Source organism: Eleutherodactylus coqui, chromosome 13, assembly GCF_035609145.1.
Source record: "Eleutherodactylus coqui strain aEleCoq1 chromosome 13, aEleCoq1.hap1, whole genome shotgun sequence".
NCBI lineage: Eukaryota > Metazoa > Chordata > Amphibia > Anura > Eleutherodactylidae > Eleutherodactylus > Eleutherodactylus coqui.
In genome coordinates this window covers 68647402-68660264 of record NC_089849.1, presented here as the reverse complement: position 1 = coordinate 68660264, position 12863 = coordinate 68647402, and the positions used below count along the sequence as shown (strand labels likewise).

At 43.8% G+C, this 12863-nt stretch overlaps 1 protein-coding gene across 6 annotated transcripts in view; it reads left to right on the top strand.

Annotated features, from left to right (window-relative positions):
- ITGB4 (integrin subunit beta 4) overlaps positions 1 to 12863 on the top strand; it is a 72318-nt gene that overhangs the window by 36374 nt on the left and 23081 nt on the right. For all 6 annotated transcript variants that reach the window (XM_066587143.1, XM_066587141.1, XM_066587144.1 and 3 more), the window contains exons 13-26: positions 143 to 354; positions 1100 to 1203; positions 1965 to 2063; positions 3717 to 3846; positions 5217 to 5339; positions 7015 to 7121; positions 8312 to 8345; positions 9629 to 9814; positions 9927 to 10030; positions 10864 to 10922; positions 11216 to 11239; positions 11793 to 11941; positions 12027 to 12206; positions 12597 to 12745. In XM_066587143.1, coding sequence (XP_066443240.1) covers positions 143 to 354; positions 1100 to 1203; positions 1965 to 2063; positions 3717 to 3846; positions 5217 to 5339; positions 7015 to 7121; positions 8312 to 8345; positions 9629 to 9814; positions 9927 to 10030; positions 10864 to 10922; positions 11216 to 11239; positions 11793 to 11941; positions 12027 to 12206; positions 12597 to 12745 — 1660 coding nt within the window. The remainder of the gene's footprint in view (positions 1 to 142; positions 355 to 1099; positions 1204 to 1964; positions 2064 to 3716; positions 3847 to 5216; positions 5340 to 7014; positions 7122 to 8311; positions 8346 to 9628; positions 9815 to 9926; positions 10031 to 10863; positions 10923 to 11215; positions 11240 to 11792; positions 11942 to 12026; positions 12207 to 12596; positions 12746 to 12863) is intronic.

Sequence of the window (12863 nt, the reverse complement as noted above, 5' to 3'; positions counted from 1 at the left end):
GAACTGTGATATTACATGAATGCAATATGGTTATTTTTGGCCAATTTGGGAGTATGTCATATTTTATAAAATAGTTTTTGGGCCCATAAATGCCCGTGAGATGTTCGCTTATGCATCCTTGATTCTATGTCCATTTTTACAGGAGAGGAGAATTCTGTAGCTGTTCATCTTTACAAGCTATAGACAGTCAGTCATGCATGGCTCCTGGGAGCAATGAGATCTGCTCTGGAAATGGAGAGTGTCTCTGTGGAGTTTGCCAGTGTTATAGTGATTCCCCAGACCATCAATATCAAGGAGAATTCTGCCAGTTCAACAATTTCCAGTGCCCACGCACAGGTGGCTTCATGTGCAACGGTAAGAGGATGGCGGGGTAGTCGGCATTTGCTTACCTTGTAGCTAATCCCATGTCAGATAGACCATTACACAAATTCTTTTATAGACTCTTGACTGAAAATTAGATATACTATAGTTTGGTGGCTATGTTACAGTTGAACTTTATGTATCCTTATTACTGATGCAGATATTGGAAATATACTAAAGGAAATTACAGCGCTGTAATTACCATCTGGATGGCAGAGGTAGCCATATAAAATACCCAATAAATATTTCACTTTTCACACTGCCTGCTGAAACACATAACTGATATTTTCTATTTTGTGCAAATCGCTTTTTGGCTTTACTGTGTAGACAAGGGTAGAGTAAGCAGAGTCATCTCATTAAAGGGCAAGGATTTAATAAAAAAAAATACAGCTCTATTGTACTCCTGAAGGCTTAGATAAAGCAGCATATAAGCATACACACTGATAAGGTTTTCTATCAATCCCTTCTGCCCCTCACTGGTCTATAGGGGAGGAGGCTATACTCCTTCTTTTACTGGAGATTGTATTAGTTTACAGATACTCCTTGTACTATTAACTCATATTAATTGCGACTGCTGCAAAACATGTGCAACAGAGTTAAACTTGATGGACCCCCTGGGTCTTTTTCCAACCTTTGCAACTATGTAAAATGAAATGCATGTGATATTCTCTTTAAATGACAAATAACTGGCTTTACTGGATGGCCTCACTTCCACCTTCATCTTCGTTAATATTTGCAGATAGAGGTCGTTGTTACATGGGAGCCTGTGGGTGTGAATCTGAATGGGAAGGGGAAGGATGTGAGTGTCCAACCAACAATCAAACCTGCGTGGATAGAAACGGGGTGAGTGTGTGCCTACACTGTCCTATGATTAGATTGGGTAGTAACTATTTACAGTGGTAGATTGCACAACAAACAGTATTAGGGCTCCTTCACACAAGCGCTGCAATTCGCTGTCCGGCCACGTCATGGCTGCAGCGCGGTCGAAAATCGCATGTATGAGAGGCAGCCATGACCAAGTCACTTCTGCATCTCCCGTTTAAGTGCCGGCGTGCATCGAGTATACACTGAGACCAGGATACCATCGGGCGGGGGAGAGAGTTTAGCTCTGCTAAACTCCCGCCTCCTCTCCGCCCTTTGCTGGCTGATGGCAGTAGGAGGAGGCGGGAGCTAGCGTGCTAATCTCCCGCCCTATCCTGCCCCCTCCCTCTGTCAACAGCCGGCAAGGGGCAGGAAGGGGGAGAGAGTTTAGTAGAGCCGCTGCTAAACTCCGTCCCACCTCCCTTTTCTGGAAGCTCTCATAGGCTCCCATAGGAGTCTAAGGAACCGGCCAGCATATTCCGGCCGAAAAGATAGGTCCAGGCTTATCTTTTCCGGACGGCGTAAAAACTGCCAGCCGGAATGCGACCGGACGTTTTTATGCACCGGAAAACCACCCATCTGCACTGATGCATTGGAATCTAATGCATCAGATGGTCGCGATTTTCGGTCAGCGTTTTATCGCTGCAAAGTTGCCATGATAAAACGCTCGTGTGAAGGCAGCCTTATGGAACATATCTACAGGATAATTGCAGGTGATACTGATGCAATTTATTTTTCTACAGGGCTTGTGCAATAACCGAGGTACCTGCATTTGTGGACGTTGCCAGTGTGAATCCAAGTACCAACTTACTGATATCCTTTGTGAATTTAGCAGCTTTGAGGTACGTGTGCCGCCAATGTAAAGATCATGATTGTGACAAGAATACATATATGTATGTGACGGTAAAAATGATGCAAATTATCCTGAACAACAAAATGGCGCGTGCCAAAAACGGAGTAATGTCTTGGCACATTTTATGACTCATTTAAACATCACCCTCATCTTTAAGACACTTTCCAAAACTGATGAGATGCCAACAACACTTAATAAATTTTGCACATAACATGTACTCAAAACCGGATTTACCTATAGGACAGTGATGGCGAACCTTTTAGAGACCGAGTGCCCAAACTGCAACCCAAAACCCACTTATTTATCGCAAAGTGCCAACATGTCAGGGGGCGGGGCTTATCACGACGTATGATTTTACCTCCGTCGTTATAAAAAGTACAGGACCGATTCAAAATAAACAACGTGCAGATTTTGACTGCTTTTTGGATGCGGAAATACTGCAGAATGTCCTCAGGGGAAAATACTATGGAAAATTCCGCATCCAAAAAACAGTCAAAATCTGCACGTTGTCTATTTTGAAACAGCGCTGCCCATTTCCACCACATGTAAACATACCCCAGCGGAAATAGTGACACCCCACAGCGGCCCCAGAGATAATAGTGACCCCCAGTTGCCCCAGTGATAATAGTGACATCTCACAGCGGACCCCAGTATAATAGTAACACTCCCCAGCAATAATAATACTGACACCCCCCAGAGCGGCCCCGCAGCAGTAATAAAGTAATAATAGTGACACCCCCCCAGCAGTAATAATAGTGACACCCCCAGCGGTCCCCAGCAGTAATAATAGTGACACTCCCTAGCGGCCCCCCAGCAGTAATATTAGTGACACCTCCCCAGCAGTAATAATAGTAATGCCCCCCATCAGTAATAATAGTGACACCCCCCAGTGGCCCCCCAGCAGTAATAATAGTGACACCCTCCTCAGTGGCCCCCCCAGCAGTAATAATAGTGACACTCCCCCAGCAGCCCCCCAGCAGTAATAATAGTGACACCCTCCCCCCCCCCCCGCAGCAGTAATAATAGTGACAACCCCCCAGTAGTAATAATAGTGACATCCCCCCAGTGGCCCCCCAGCAGTAATAATAGTGACACCCCCCCAGTGGCCCCCCAGTAGTAATAATAGTGACACACCCCCAGCAGTCTCCCAGCAGTAATAATGCTCCCCCTACAGGGCCCCCCTTCCCCCCAAGACCCACATACTTACCCCCTCCTCCTCATGGAAGCTCCTCTGCCTGGCGTTGCTGCTCGGCGCTGATCCCGTTGCATACTGATGTCAGTGTGCTGCCGGATGCCTCCTCCCCTGCTCTCGCGGAACCAAGTAGGAGACGTCGAGGGAGGAGGATCCTGGCTGCACACCGACGTCACAGTGTGCTCCGGGATCAGCACAGATAGCAGCACTGCTGAGTGAATGCCGGCAGGGGAGCCGCGGCCCCTGCAGGCATTCACTAATGTGGTGAGCGGCCGATGGTGACGCGTGCCAGCAGGGAGGGCTCTGTGTGCCGCCTCTGGCACGCGTGCCATAGGTTCGCCACCACTGACCTATAGCTACCTGTGGAAATAAAGGCTTACATTTAAAAGCTGTATTGTGTTTTGGCTTTGTGATAAAAGTTCTGTTTTCCATTGTTGTCTTTTTGAGTAGCACCTTTTGGGAGCCTGTGAGAACATTAGGACATGTGTACAATGCCAGGCATGGGGCACTGGAGAAAAAAAGGGAAGAATTTGTGAAGACTGCAAGATCAAGATAAAGATGGTGGATGAACTCCCAAAAGGTAAATTACCCAAGTAACACGTTTCTATCATATCATAGTAATATAGTGTGTAAGGCTGAAAAAAGACATATTTCCACCCAGTTCAGGCTATTATCCTGCAATTTTGATCCAAAGGAAGGCAAAAACTCCAATGAGGTAGAAGCTAATTTTCCTCATTTTAGGGAAAAAATTCCCTCTTGACTATAATCTAGCAATCAGAATATTCCCCGGATCATTGACCCTTCTGAGTAATCAGTGATATAACATGTAATATTGTGACGCTCAAGAACGGTGTCCAGGCCCTATTGAACTCATTTATCCAATTTTCCATCACCATGTCCTCAGGTAGAGAGTTCCATGGTATCACTGCTCTTACAGTAAAGAACCCTCTTCTACATTGGTGTAGAAACATTCTTCCCTCTAGATGTAGAGGATGTCCCCTTGTTACAGTCACAGTCCTGGGTATAAATAAATGATGGGAGACGTCTCTGTATTGTCCCCTGATAGATTTATTAGGTCACCCCCTAAACTAAATTTTGATTAAAACCCCAAATCCTTTTCCCTCTCGGTGTTACCCAGTGGTTTCCCGTTTAGTGTGTAATGGTGACATGTATTTCCTTTGCCCATGTGCAGAACCTTACATTTATCAGTGTTAAACCTCATTTGCCACTTTTCTGCCCAATCCCCCAACTTATCAAGATCTATTTGCAACCGTATTCTGTCCTCTCTTGTGTTGATTACTTTGAATAGTTTTGTATCATCTGCAAATATTGCCATATTACTGCACAATCCTTCTACCAGGTCGTTAATAAATATATTAAAAAGAATAAGGCCCAAAATCGACCCCTGTGGTACCCCACTAGTAATGGTGATCCAATCACTGTATGTACCATTAATAACCACCCTCTGCCTTCTATCACTGAGCCAGTTACTTACCTACCTACACACAATTTCGCCCAGACCAAGCATTCTCATATATCCCAACCTTTTATGCAGCACAGTATATAACAATTTGCAAGAGTCCAGTACACAAGATCCAGTGACTCCCCGGTCCAGTCTAGAACTTACCTCATTGTAGAAGCTGATCGGGCTGGTTTGACAGGAGCAATCTCTCATAAACTCATGATGATATGGAGTTATTCAGCTATTTTCCTCGAGGTACTCTAGGATAGCATCTCTTAGAAGTCCTTCAAACTTTTTACCCACAATAGAAGTTAGACTTACTGGCCTGTAGTTTCCAGGTTCACTATTACCCCTTTTTGAATATTGACACCACATTTGCTATGCGTCAAACTATTTGAGTCTGAAGCTAAATTTCTAATGGACTTTTTATAAAGATTGTTAGGATTGCACGATAGTCACATTTACTGACTGATATGTCTCCATGCTAGTTGAAGAGAGAACAGAGATGTGTTCATTCCGAGATGAAGAGGATGACTGCACTTATCATTATACAGTGGAAGGATTAAGCGCCATGCAAGAAAACTACACTGTGCTGGTACAGAAGAAAAAAGGTGAGTTGGATATAGCAGCCCACATCCATGTCTTATCGTGTTTAGTTCAGTCCCTCACTTTTAGTTCTCTACTCTATAGCTGTTGAGCAGGGAAGGTGCTGCAGTAAATACGAACACATATTTAAACAACTGCTAATCAGGCTTTATAACAGCTGTCAGGTACTGGGATGCATTAGCAGCAGCCGTCTTATTTAGACTGCAATAATGCAAATTAAATTAACTAGGAAAATAATTAGCATAGCAACCTTTATTTTAGTTAAAATAAATGAGAATTATTCCAGATGTTGTGGGTGATGACTAGCAGTGAGTGGTGCAAACAGCCGTAGAATCTGGGTCAGTATTAGAGATGTGAGTATACTCGCTAAGGCACATTACTCGAGCGAGTAGTGCCTTAGCCGAGTATCTCCCCGCTCATCTCTAAAGATTCGGGGGCCGGCGAGGGGCGGGGAGCAGCGGGGGAGAGCAGGGAGGAACGGAGGGGAGATCTCTCTCTCCCTCGCTCCCCCCCGCTCCCCGCCGCAACTCACCTGTCACCCGCACTGGCCCCCAAATCTTTAGAGACGAGCGGGGAGATACTTGGCTAAGGCACTACTCGCTCGAGTAATGTGCCTTAGCGAGTATACTCGCTCATCTCTAGTCAGTATAATACTGCACAATACTGATATATTACAGGGGCATGTACAGGTAATTAATGAGAATAGTTTAAAAAGCCACTAAACGTAAAGCTCTCTGCAAGCAGTAATTGAAGAGGTGAGTTCCAAAGTGTCTTAGAGCATCCTTCCAGGCCTGGACAAAGAAAGGTGGCCGCACCGCTTCTCTGACTATCTGATGAACATTGTGGTAGTCTAAGACACTACATGCTCTTCTTACTGGTCAGTTCTGCTCATATGAGCAGCACTGGCCAATCAGAGCAGCCTGTAGTGTCTTAGACTGAAGATGCATACTAGTACACAGTGTCCATCGGGTAGTTAGAGAAGCAGTGCGGCCATCTTTCTTTGTCCAGAATCAGAGGGTCGCTTTCAATCCAACAAAAAGGCCATTTTTCACAAAACAGAAATTTCTGTAGTGTGACTTTGGACCCTTCGGAATAAAACATGTTCTTTGTAGTGAATGTTTTGTAGGTATGTGAGTAATTTGACATGGAGCTAATGATACAGTAGGCAGCATGAAAAGTATGTAACCACTTGCGTCAATTTCTTTGAAAAATGGATACAAATCACTTTAGAAATCAACTCAATTGAAGAAGGCAACTCTGATGGGATTAGATTTAGTGATCCTTTAAAGGGGTAGTAAGTTAGGGCTTACAGCTAGACTGTGCCATCACTATCTGATGGGTCTGGTTTGACCATCAAGATCCTTATCAATCCTTATTGAGCTGCTTTACTGGCATTATGGCCTATGCATTTTATGGATTGCATCTAGTACAGGTCAGATCCTCCACAATCAGTTATTGCACATCCTTAAGCATGGTGGGAAAACCTCTTTATGGTGGCAACGCAATTGGCACTTCCGTGATAACTTGCAGTTTCCTCTTATGCCCACACTCCATTTCTAGCTCCATGTGAATGTTTTACGAATCTACATAAATAATTAAAATGATTAATTTTTATCCCTGTTCCTGAAATTGGCCCGGTCATTTCATATTCACAGCACTGATTCCTTTCTCTTTCTATAGACTGCCCTCCGGGTGCCTTTTTATGGCTCATTCCACTACTCATCTTCCTGATACTGCTCCTTGGCCTCTTACTTCTACTTTGCTGGAAATACTGTGCTTGCTGCAAGGTAAGAATACAGCCTGGTGAGGCTTTAAATGTTATACAGGGTGATGTCAAAAAGACACATCCAGCCTATATCTCAGTATTGGTGTCCTATATTAAAATAACAATAGGGTACTTACATAGGAAGGCATGGATGCGCTACACGATGGAATGGTGCATGAGCCCCCGGGGGCCCTAAGACATGGATTTCAATTTTGTGTTGTAGCCAATGTAAGAGAGAGAGTAAAACCTAATTGCAAGGTTGAAGAGTAGCATGTGAGAAGCAGAAATCTGCTTTCCCATGGGATCACTGCTATGGCTGAAGTAAGGAAATGATACTCGAACTGGCCTTCTTCTGCTACAATGCACACATGGAGCCATCGTGTTCATTCCAAGGACTCTCAACATGGATCAGAAGCTATATCTCCTGCACATGATAGTGGATGACTTCCAGGATGATCTGCTCCTACTGTAGTAGAAGGAGTCACTTTGAGTACACTTCCCTTACTTCACCATAGCAATTGTCAGTGAAAGGTAGAATCCTGGTCAGATGTAATTAGTATTGGATTTACTTACAGTAGTTGTGAAGTCAGCATGTTCAGTCTACATATTACACCATATTATACTGTAGATGTAGCAGAGATGAACTTATTGTTAAACTCATATTAGATGCCTTATTCGTGCATCAATACAAGGTGATTCAAAGAGAATGGTGCAAAATCAAATCTGATTTATTCATACATGAATTGACATACAACAGCCAGAATCCGCTTCACTTCTGGCCCTTTCTTTTTAAATGACTTTATGTGACTCTGGGTTCTGGTCATGTATTTGGAAAATGTGCTGTATGTAGAGATGAGCGAGTATACTCGCTAAAGGCAATTACTCGAGCGAGCATTGCCTTAAGTGAGTATCTCCCCCGCTCAAGACTGCAGGTTCGGGTGCCGGCGCGGGGGAGCGGTGAGTAGCGGCTGGGCTGTCAGCAGGAGGGAGCAGGGGGGAGAGAGGGAGAGTGAGATCTCCCCTCCATTCCGCTCCGCTTTCCCCCGCAGCTCCCTGCCCGCTGCCGGCACCCGAACCTTCCATCTCGAGCGGGGGAGATACTCGCTAATGGCAATGCTCGCTCATCTCTAGTTGTATGTTAATAGTTTTTTTGCATTAATGGTTTAATTGCCCTCTGGTTGAGAAATAAATTAGGACCTCTGTTTTTTGTAGGCATGTCTGGCTCTGCTGCCCTGCTGTGGACGAGGTAATGGACAACTATTCTAAAAACCATATATAAATATATAAGGACAAGAAAATCTTATTTCAGCTGGTATACTTGCTGTGTTTGGTTTTTGCAATATAGGCTCATCTTTATGTTTCATTTTAGGAATGTTCCTGCTCATAAGCTCTGCTAACATTCATGTGCTATGGAATAAGGAAAACCTCCTATATATAGTCTGGATGTACAAGCAGTATATGCAGATCAGGTTTAAGGGCTCTTATGCACTTGCGTTTTTTTTTAACGCTGCGATATCGCTGCGTTTTTTAACGCAATTGTCAATGGGACTTTCTAATGTTAAAAACAAATCGCACAAAAATCGTACAGCACCAACTTGCGATGCGTTTTGAACATTAGAAAGTCCTATTGACAATTGCGTTTAAAAAAACGCAGCGATATTGCAGCGTTAAAAAAACGCAAGTGTGTGGGAGACCTAAGTGGTGTAAAATGTAGCATAAGTTGATATGTGGTACATGCAGCATAGGTGTAGGTGCAGTATATGCAGTATACAGTAGGTTTAAACATGGTAGATGTAGCATATATGTAGGTGCAGTATGTATACAGTGGTATAGGCATAGGTGTAGTACAAGTAGCATACGTTTAGGTATAGTACATGTACCATAGCATAGGTGTAGGTGCAGTACATGTAGCATACGTTTAGGTATAGTACATGTACCATAGCATAGGTGGGATACGTATACAGTAGTATAGGCGTAGGTGTAGTACAAGTAGCCTACGTTTAGGTATAGTACATGTACCATAGTAAAGGTGTAGGTGCAGTACATGTAGCATACGTTTAGGTATAGTACATGTACCATAGCATAGGTGTAGGTGCAGTACATGTAGCATACGTTTAGGTATAGTACATGTACCATAGCATAGGTGTAGGTGCAGTACATGTAGCATACTTTTAGGTATAGTACATGTAGCATACGTTTAGGTATAGTACATGTACCATAGCATAGGTGTAGGTGCAGTACATGTAGCATACGTTTAGGTATAGTACATGTAGCATATGTTTAGGTATAGTACATGTAGCATATGTTTAGGTATAGTACATGTACCATAGCATAGGTATGGTAGGTATACAGTAGTATAGGTGTAGATTCAGTACATGCAGCACAGCTTTAGCTGCCGTAAATTCTCCATACGTGCAGATGAACCTACTGCATGATATTTGGTGGCCAACCATGACTCACGATACCTTTCTGGATATTTTTTGCTGTATTGAATGACAGCAGAGTGAATGAGTTTTATGTTTTTCACAGGTCGCACTGTAGGATTTAAGGAAGACCACTACATGCTGCGCCAAAGCCTGATGTCATCTGACTACTTGAACACTCCTCTAGTACGAAACGGTAACCTCAAAGGCGGAGACACCGTAAAATGGAAAATTACAAACAACGTCCACCGGCCCGCTCCAGCACCAGGGACTTTAAATTCTAAAGAGCTGGGTATGAAAAAGAAGCTAAATGCTCTACAGACAATATATGCTATATATACTATACTGTGTAAAAGAGGGGGAAATTCTATCCATTGATCAAATGACCTCATCTCCTTTTGCAGTCCCATATGGTGTCTCCCTACGGTTGGCTCGACTCTTTACTGAAAACTTGTCCAAGCCTCAGACGCGGGAATGTGATCAACTGCGCAAAGAAGTTGAAGACACGGTAAGTTGGGACTTTAACCCTTTCCAAGCCACTGTCTGACATCTGAAGACATTATGATTTAAGGCTGTACAGCTCCGATGTTGGAAGACGTCCGTCGGGGTTCTCTTACTGTATATTGCCAGCCTTTCTGCTTTCGGAGTCTATCCAATGTGTCACCTCATGCAGTACTGGCTTTAGCCAGCAGATAGCGCTGTTGTATAACGGCAGAAAAAGAGTAAGCCCCCTAGGAAAACCAGGATACTAATTGGATTGGAAAGGGTTAGTGTGGACGCTGAATAGACCAACTCATGATCCCTATAGATGTCCTCAATTACAAGGCAGCCTTGAAGGTTCACTACTAGAGATGAGCGAACGTACTCGGATAAGCACTACTCGTCCGAGTAATGTGCTTTATCCGAGTATCGCTGTACTCGTCCTGAAAGATTCGGGGCGCTCCGCTGCTGACAGGTGAGTCACAGCGGGGAGCGGGGCAGAGCGGGTGGGAGAGAAGGAGAGAAAGATCTCCCCTCCGTTCCTCCCCGCTCTCCCCTGCAGCTCCCCGCTCCGCAGCGCGTCCCGAATCTTTCAGGACGAGTACAGCGGTACTCGGATAAAGCACATTACTCGGACGAGTAGTGCTTATCCGAGTACGTTCGCTCATCTCTATTCACTACATCCTTTCTGCTTTCTTGTATGATGGATGGGTGATGATGACTATAAGAATTTATGATGTTTACTCTTCTTGTCAATCTGCATAAGATTATCAGAAACAATGGATGCCCAAACTTCACAGTTTTTGGGGGGTACTTTGGTCTGGAAATCAATATATCTTATTCCCATTTTTATCCCCACAGCTGAATGAGGTTTATAAGGTCATTCCAGGCACTCACAAGGTGAAACAGACAACATTCAGGTAAGTGTACTCCACTGTAATACAGAATTGTCTCCTCCTACAATATATTACGACATAAGCCCCTCATTAAGAAGACCCCCCCCCCCCCTGATCTACCATCTAGGCCAGATTTTTTTTGGTGAAGGATTTTCAATAGTCTAATATTCTGAGTACTGTATATTGGCCGCCTGTTTGATAGGACTCCCCTCTAAAAGACTGTGGACATTTTGGGTGATGTTTTCAAAGAAGTCCCGCCATATTGCAATCTCTTACAAATACACAATATTAAATCCACTCTTCTGTTTGTTTCTCAGGCTACAGTCCAATGCTGGCAAAAGGTATAAAACAAAAACTTATGTTTTACTTTGCTTTTATTGTTGCTACCAAACATTTACATCTAGTGTCAATCATGGCCAATCTAGCTGCATTTGACACGTGTGGCCGTACATGGGAGCTGGACACCAGCTTCAAGTAGAGGCACTAGGCGGATGTAGGCTGGGGGCAATCTTCCCCCATAGGTCCATCTGGCAAATGATCATCCTCTTCTGCAAGGCAACAGCATCTTGTGGAGCTACATGAATCATCCTCCTCCTGGCTCTGTCTCCACCCCTCTAGTGGTCCAAGCCTTGAGATTCCCATAATCAGTACATCTAAAGCCCCTACAAGGCACAGTGCCATACACACTGGTGTGGCTACATGTAGCATTGTAGCTCAGTGTTCAAGTAAAGAAGACTACTGTTGATCAGTGGCAGTCCACTACTATCCATGCTTTAATAGCCTACCTAAGGATAGGTCATCAATTCAAAGTCCTGAAAAAACCCTTTAACATTGAGGTTTCTGAACTATTTTGCAACAAATGCTAATCTGCCATTTTTATATCACATTCTTCAGACAGGACCACACCATTGCAGACACCGTATTAATGGCTCCAAGAGAAGCTGAACCCGAAATTGTAAAAGTCACAGAGAAACATGTTGCACAAGGGGCATTCCAGGACTTAAAGGTCACCCCAGGATACTACACAGTCATATCTGATAGAGGTGAGAACTAAGGTCTTCTAGATACTGCTTTAGTTTTATGCCTTCACAGTTTCTAAACTTTGGCGCCCCTTTGTGTCTACTGTAGATGCTTATGGCCTGGTGGAATTCCAGGAGGGGGTGGAAATGGTGGATGTGCGAGTTCCTCTGTTCATCCGACCAGAAGATGATGATGAGAAGCAGCTACTTGTGGAAGCTCTAGACGTTCCTACAGGAATTGCCCATTTGGGCCGAAAAAATGTCAACATCACAATCATCAAAGAACAAGGTTAGATCAGTTACTATAGGCAAACTAACCACACAATATTTTATGTAGGGCAAGAAAAATCACTTACACCCATTACAGTCAGTGCATAAACTGTAATCGGTGTAAAAATCCATACCAGAATGCAGATCACAAGAGCAAGCTCTGTATAGACACTGAACAAGCAAGGGATGATGGGAGGTTTAAGCTCAGCAGTTTTTGAATTCAGAAATGGGTGACAATGGACTTGTCTTATTTCCATTATTATTACAGTTTCATTTCTGCTTCCGCTTCATTGTTTTTCAGTTGTTTTATTCCTCCCTGTATAATACAGAGGATATATTGTGAAGTATGGGGGCTATTTGTACTCATGTGAGATGGTTCCGGAATTAATATCTCCATGTTCTCTTATAGCCAAGAGTGTTGTGACCTTTGACAAGCCAGCATTCACTTACAACCGTCAGGAACAAGTCGCTCGTGTTCCGCTTTCACGTGAAATTCTTCAGAGTGGCAAGTCTCAGGTGACTTATCGCACCCAGGACCTGACAGCTCGTGATGGCAAGGTAGGCACAGATCTGTTGGAACACTGCATGGCAAGACTAACCTGTATATAAGAATGCCAATAAAATGCAGAAGATGTCATGTAAGTAATTGGCAATGAGCAATTAGTCAGTTTGGACG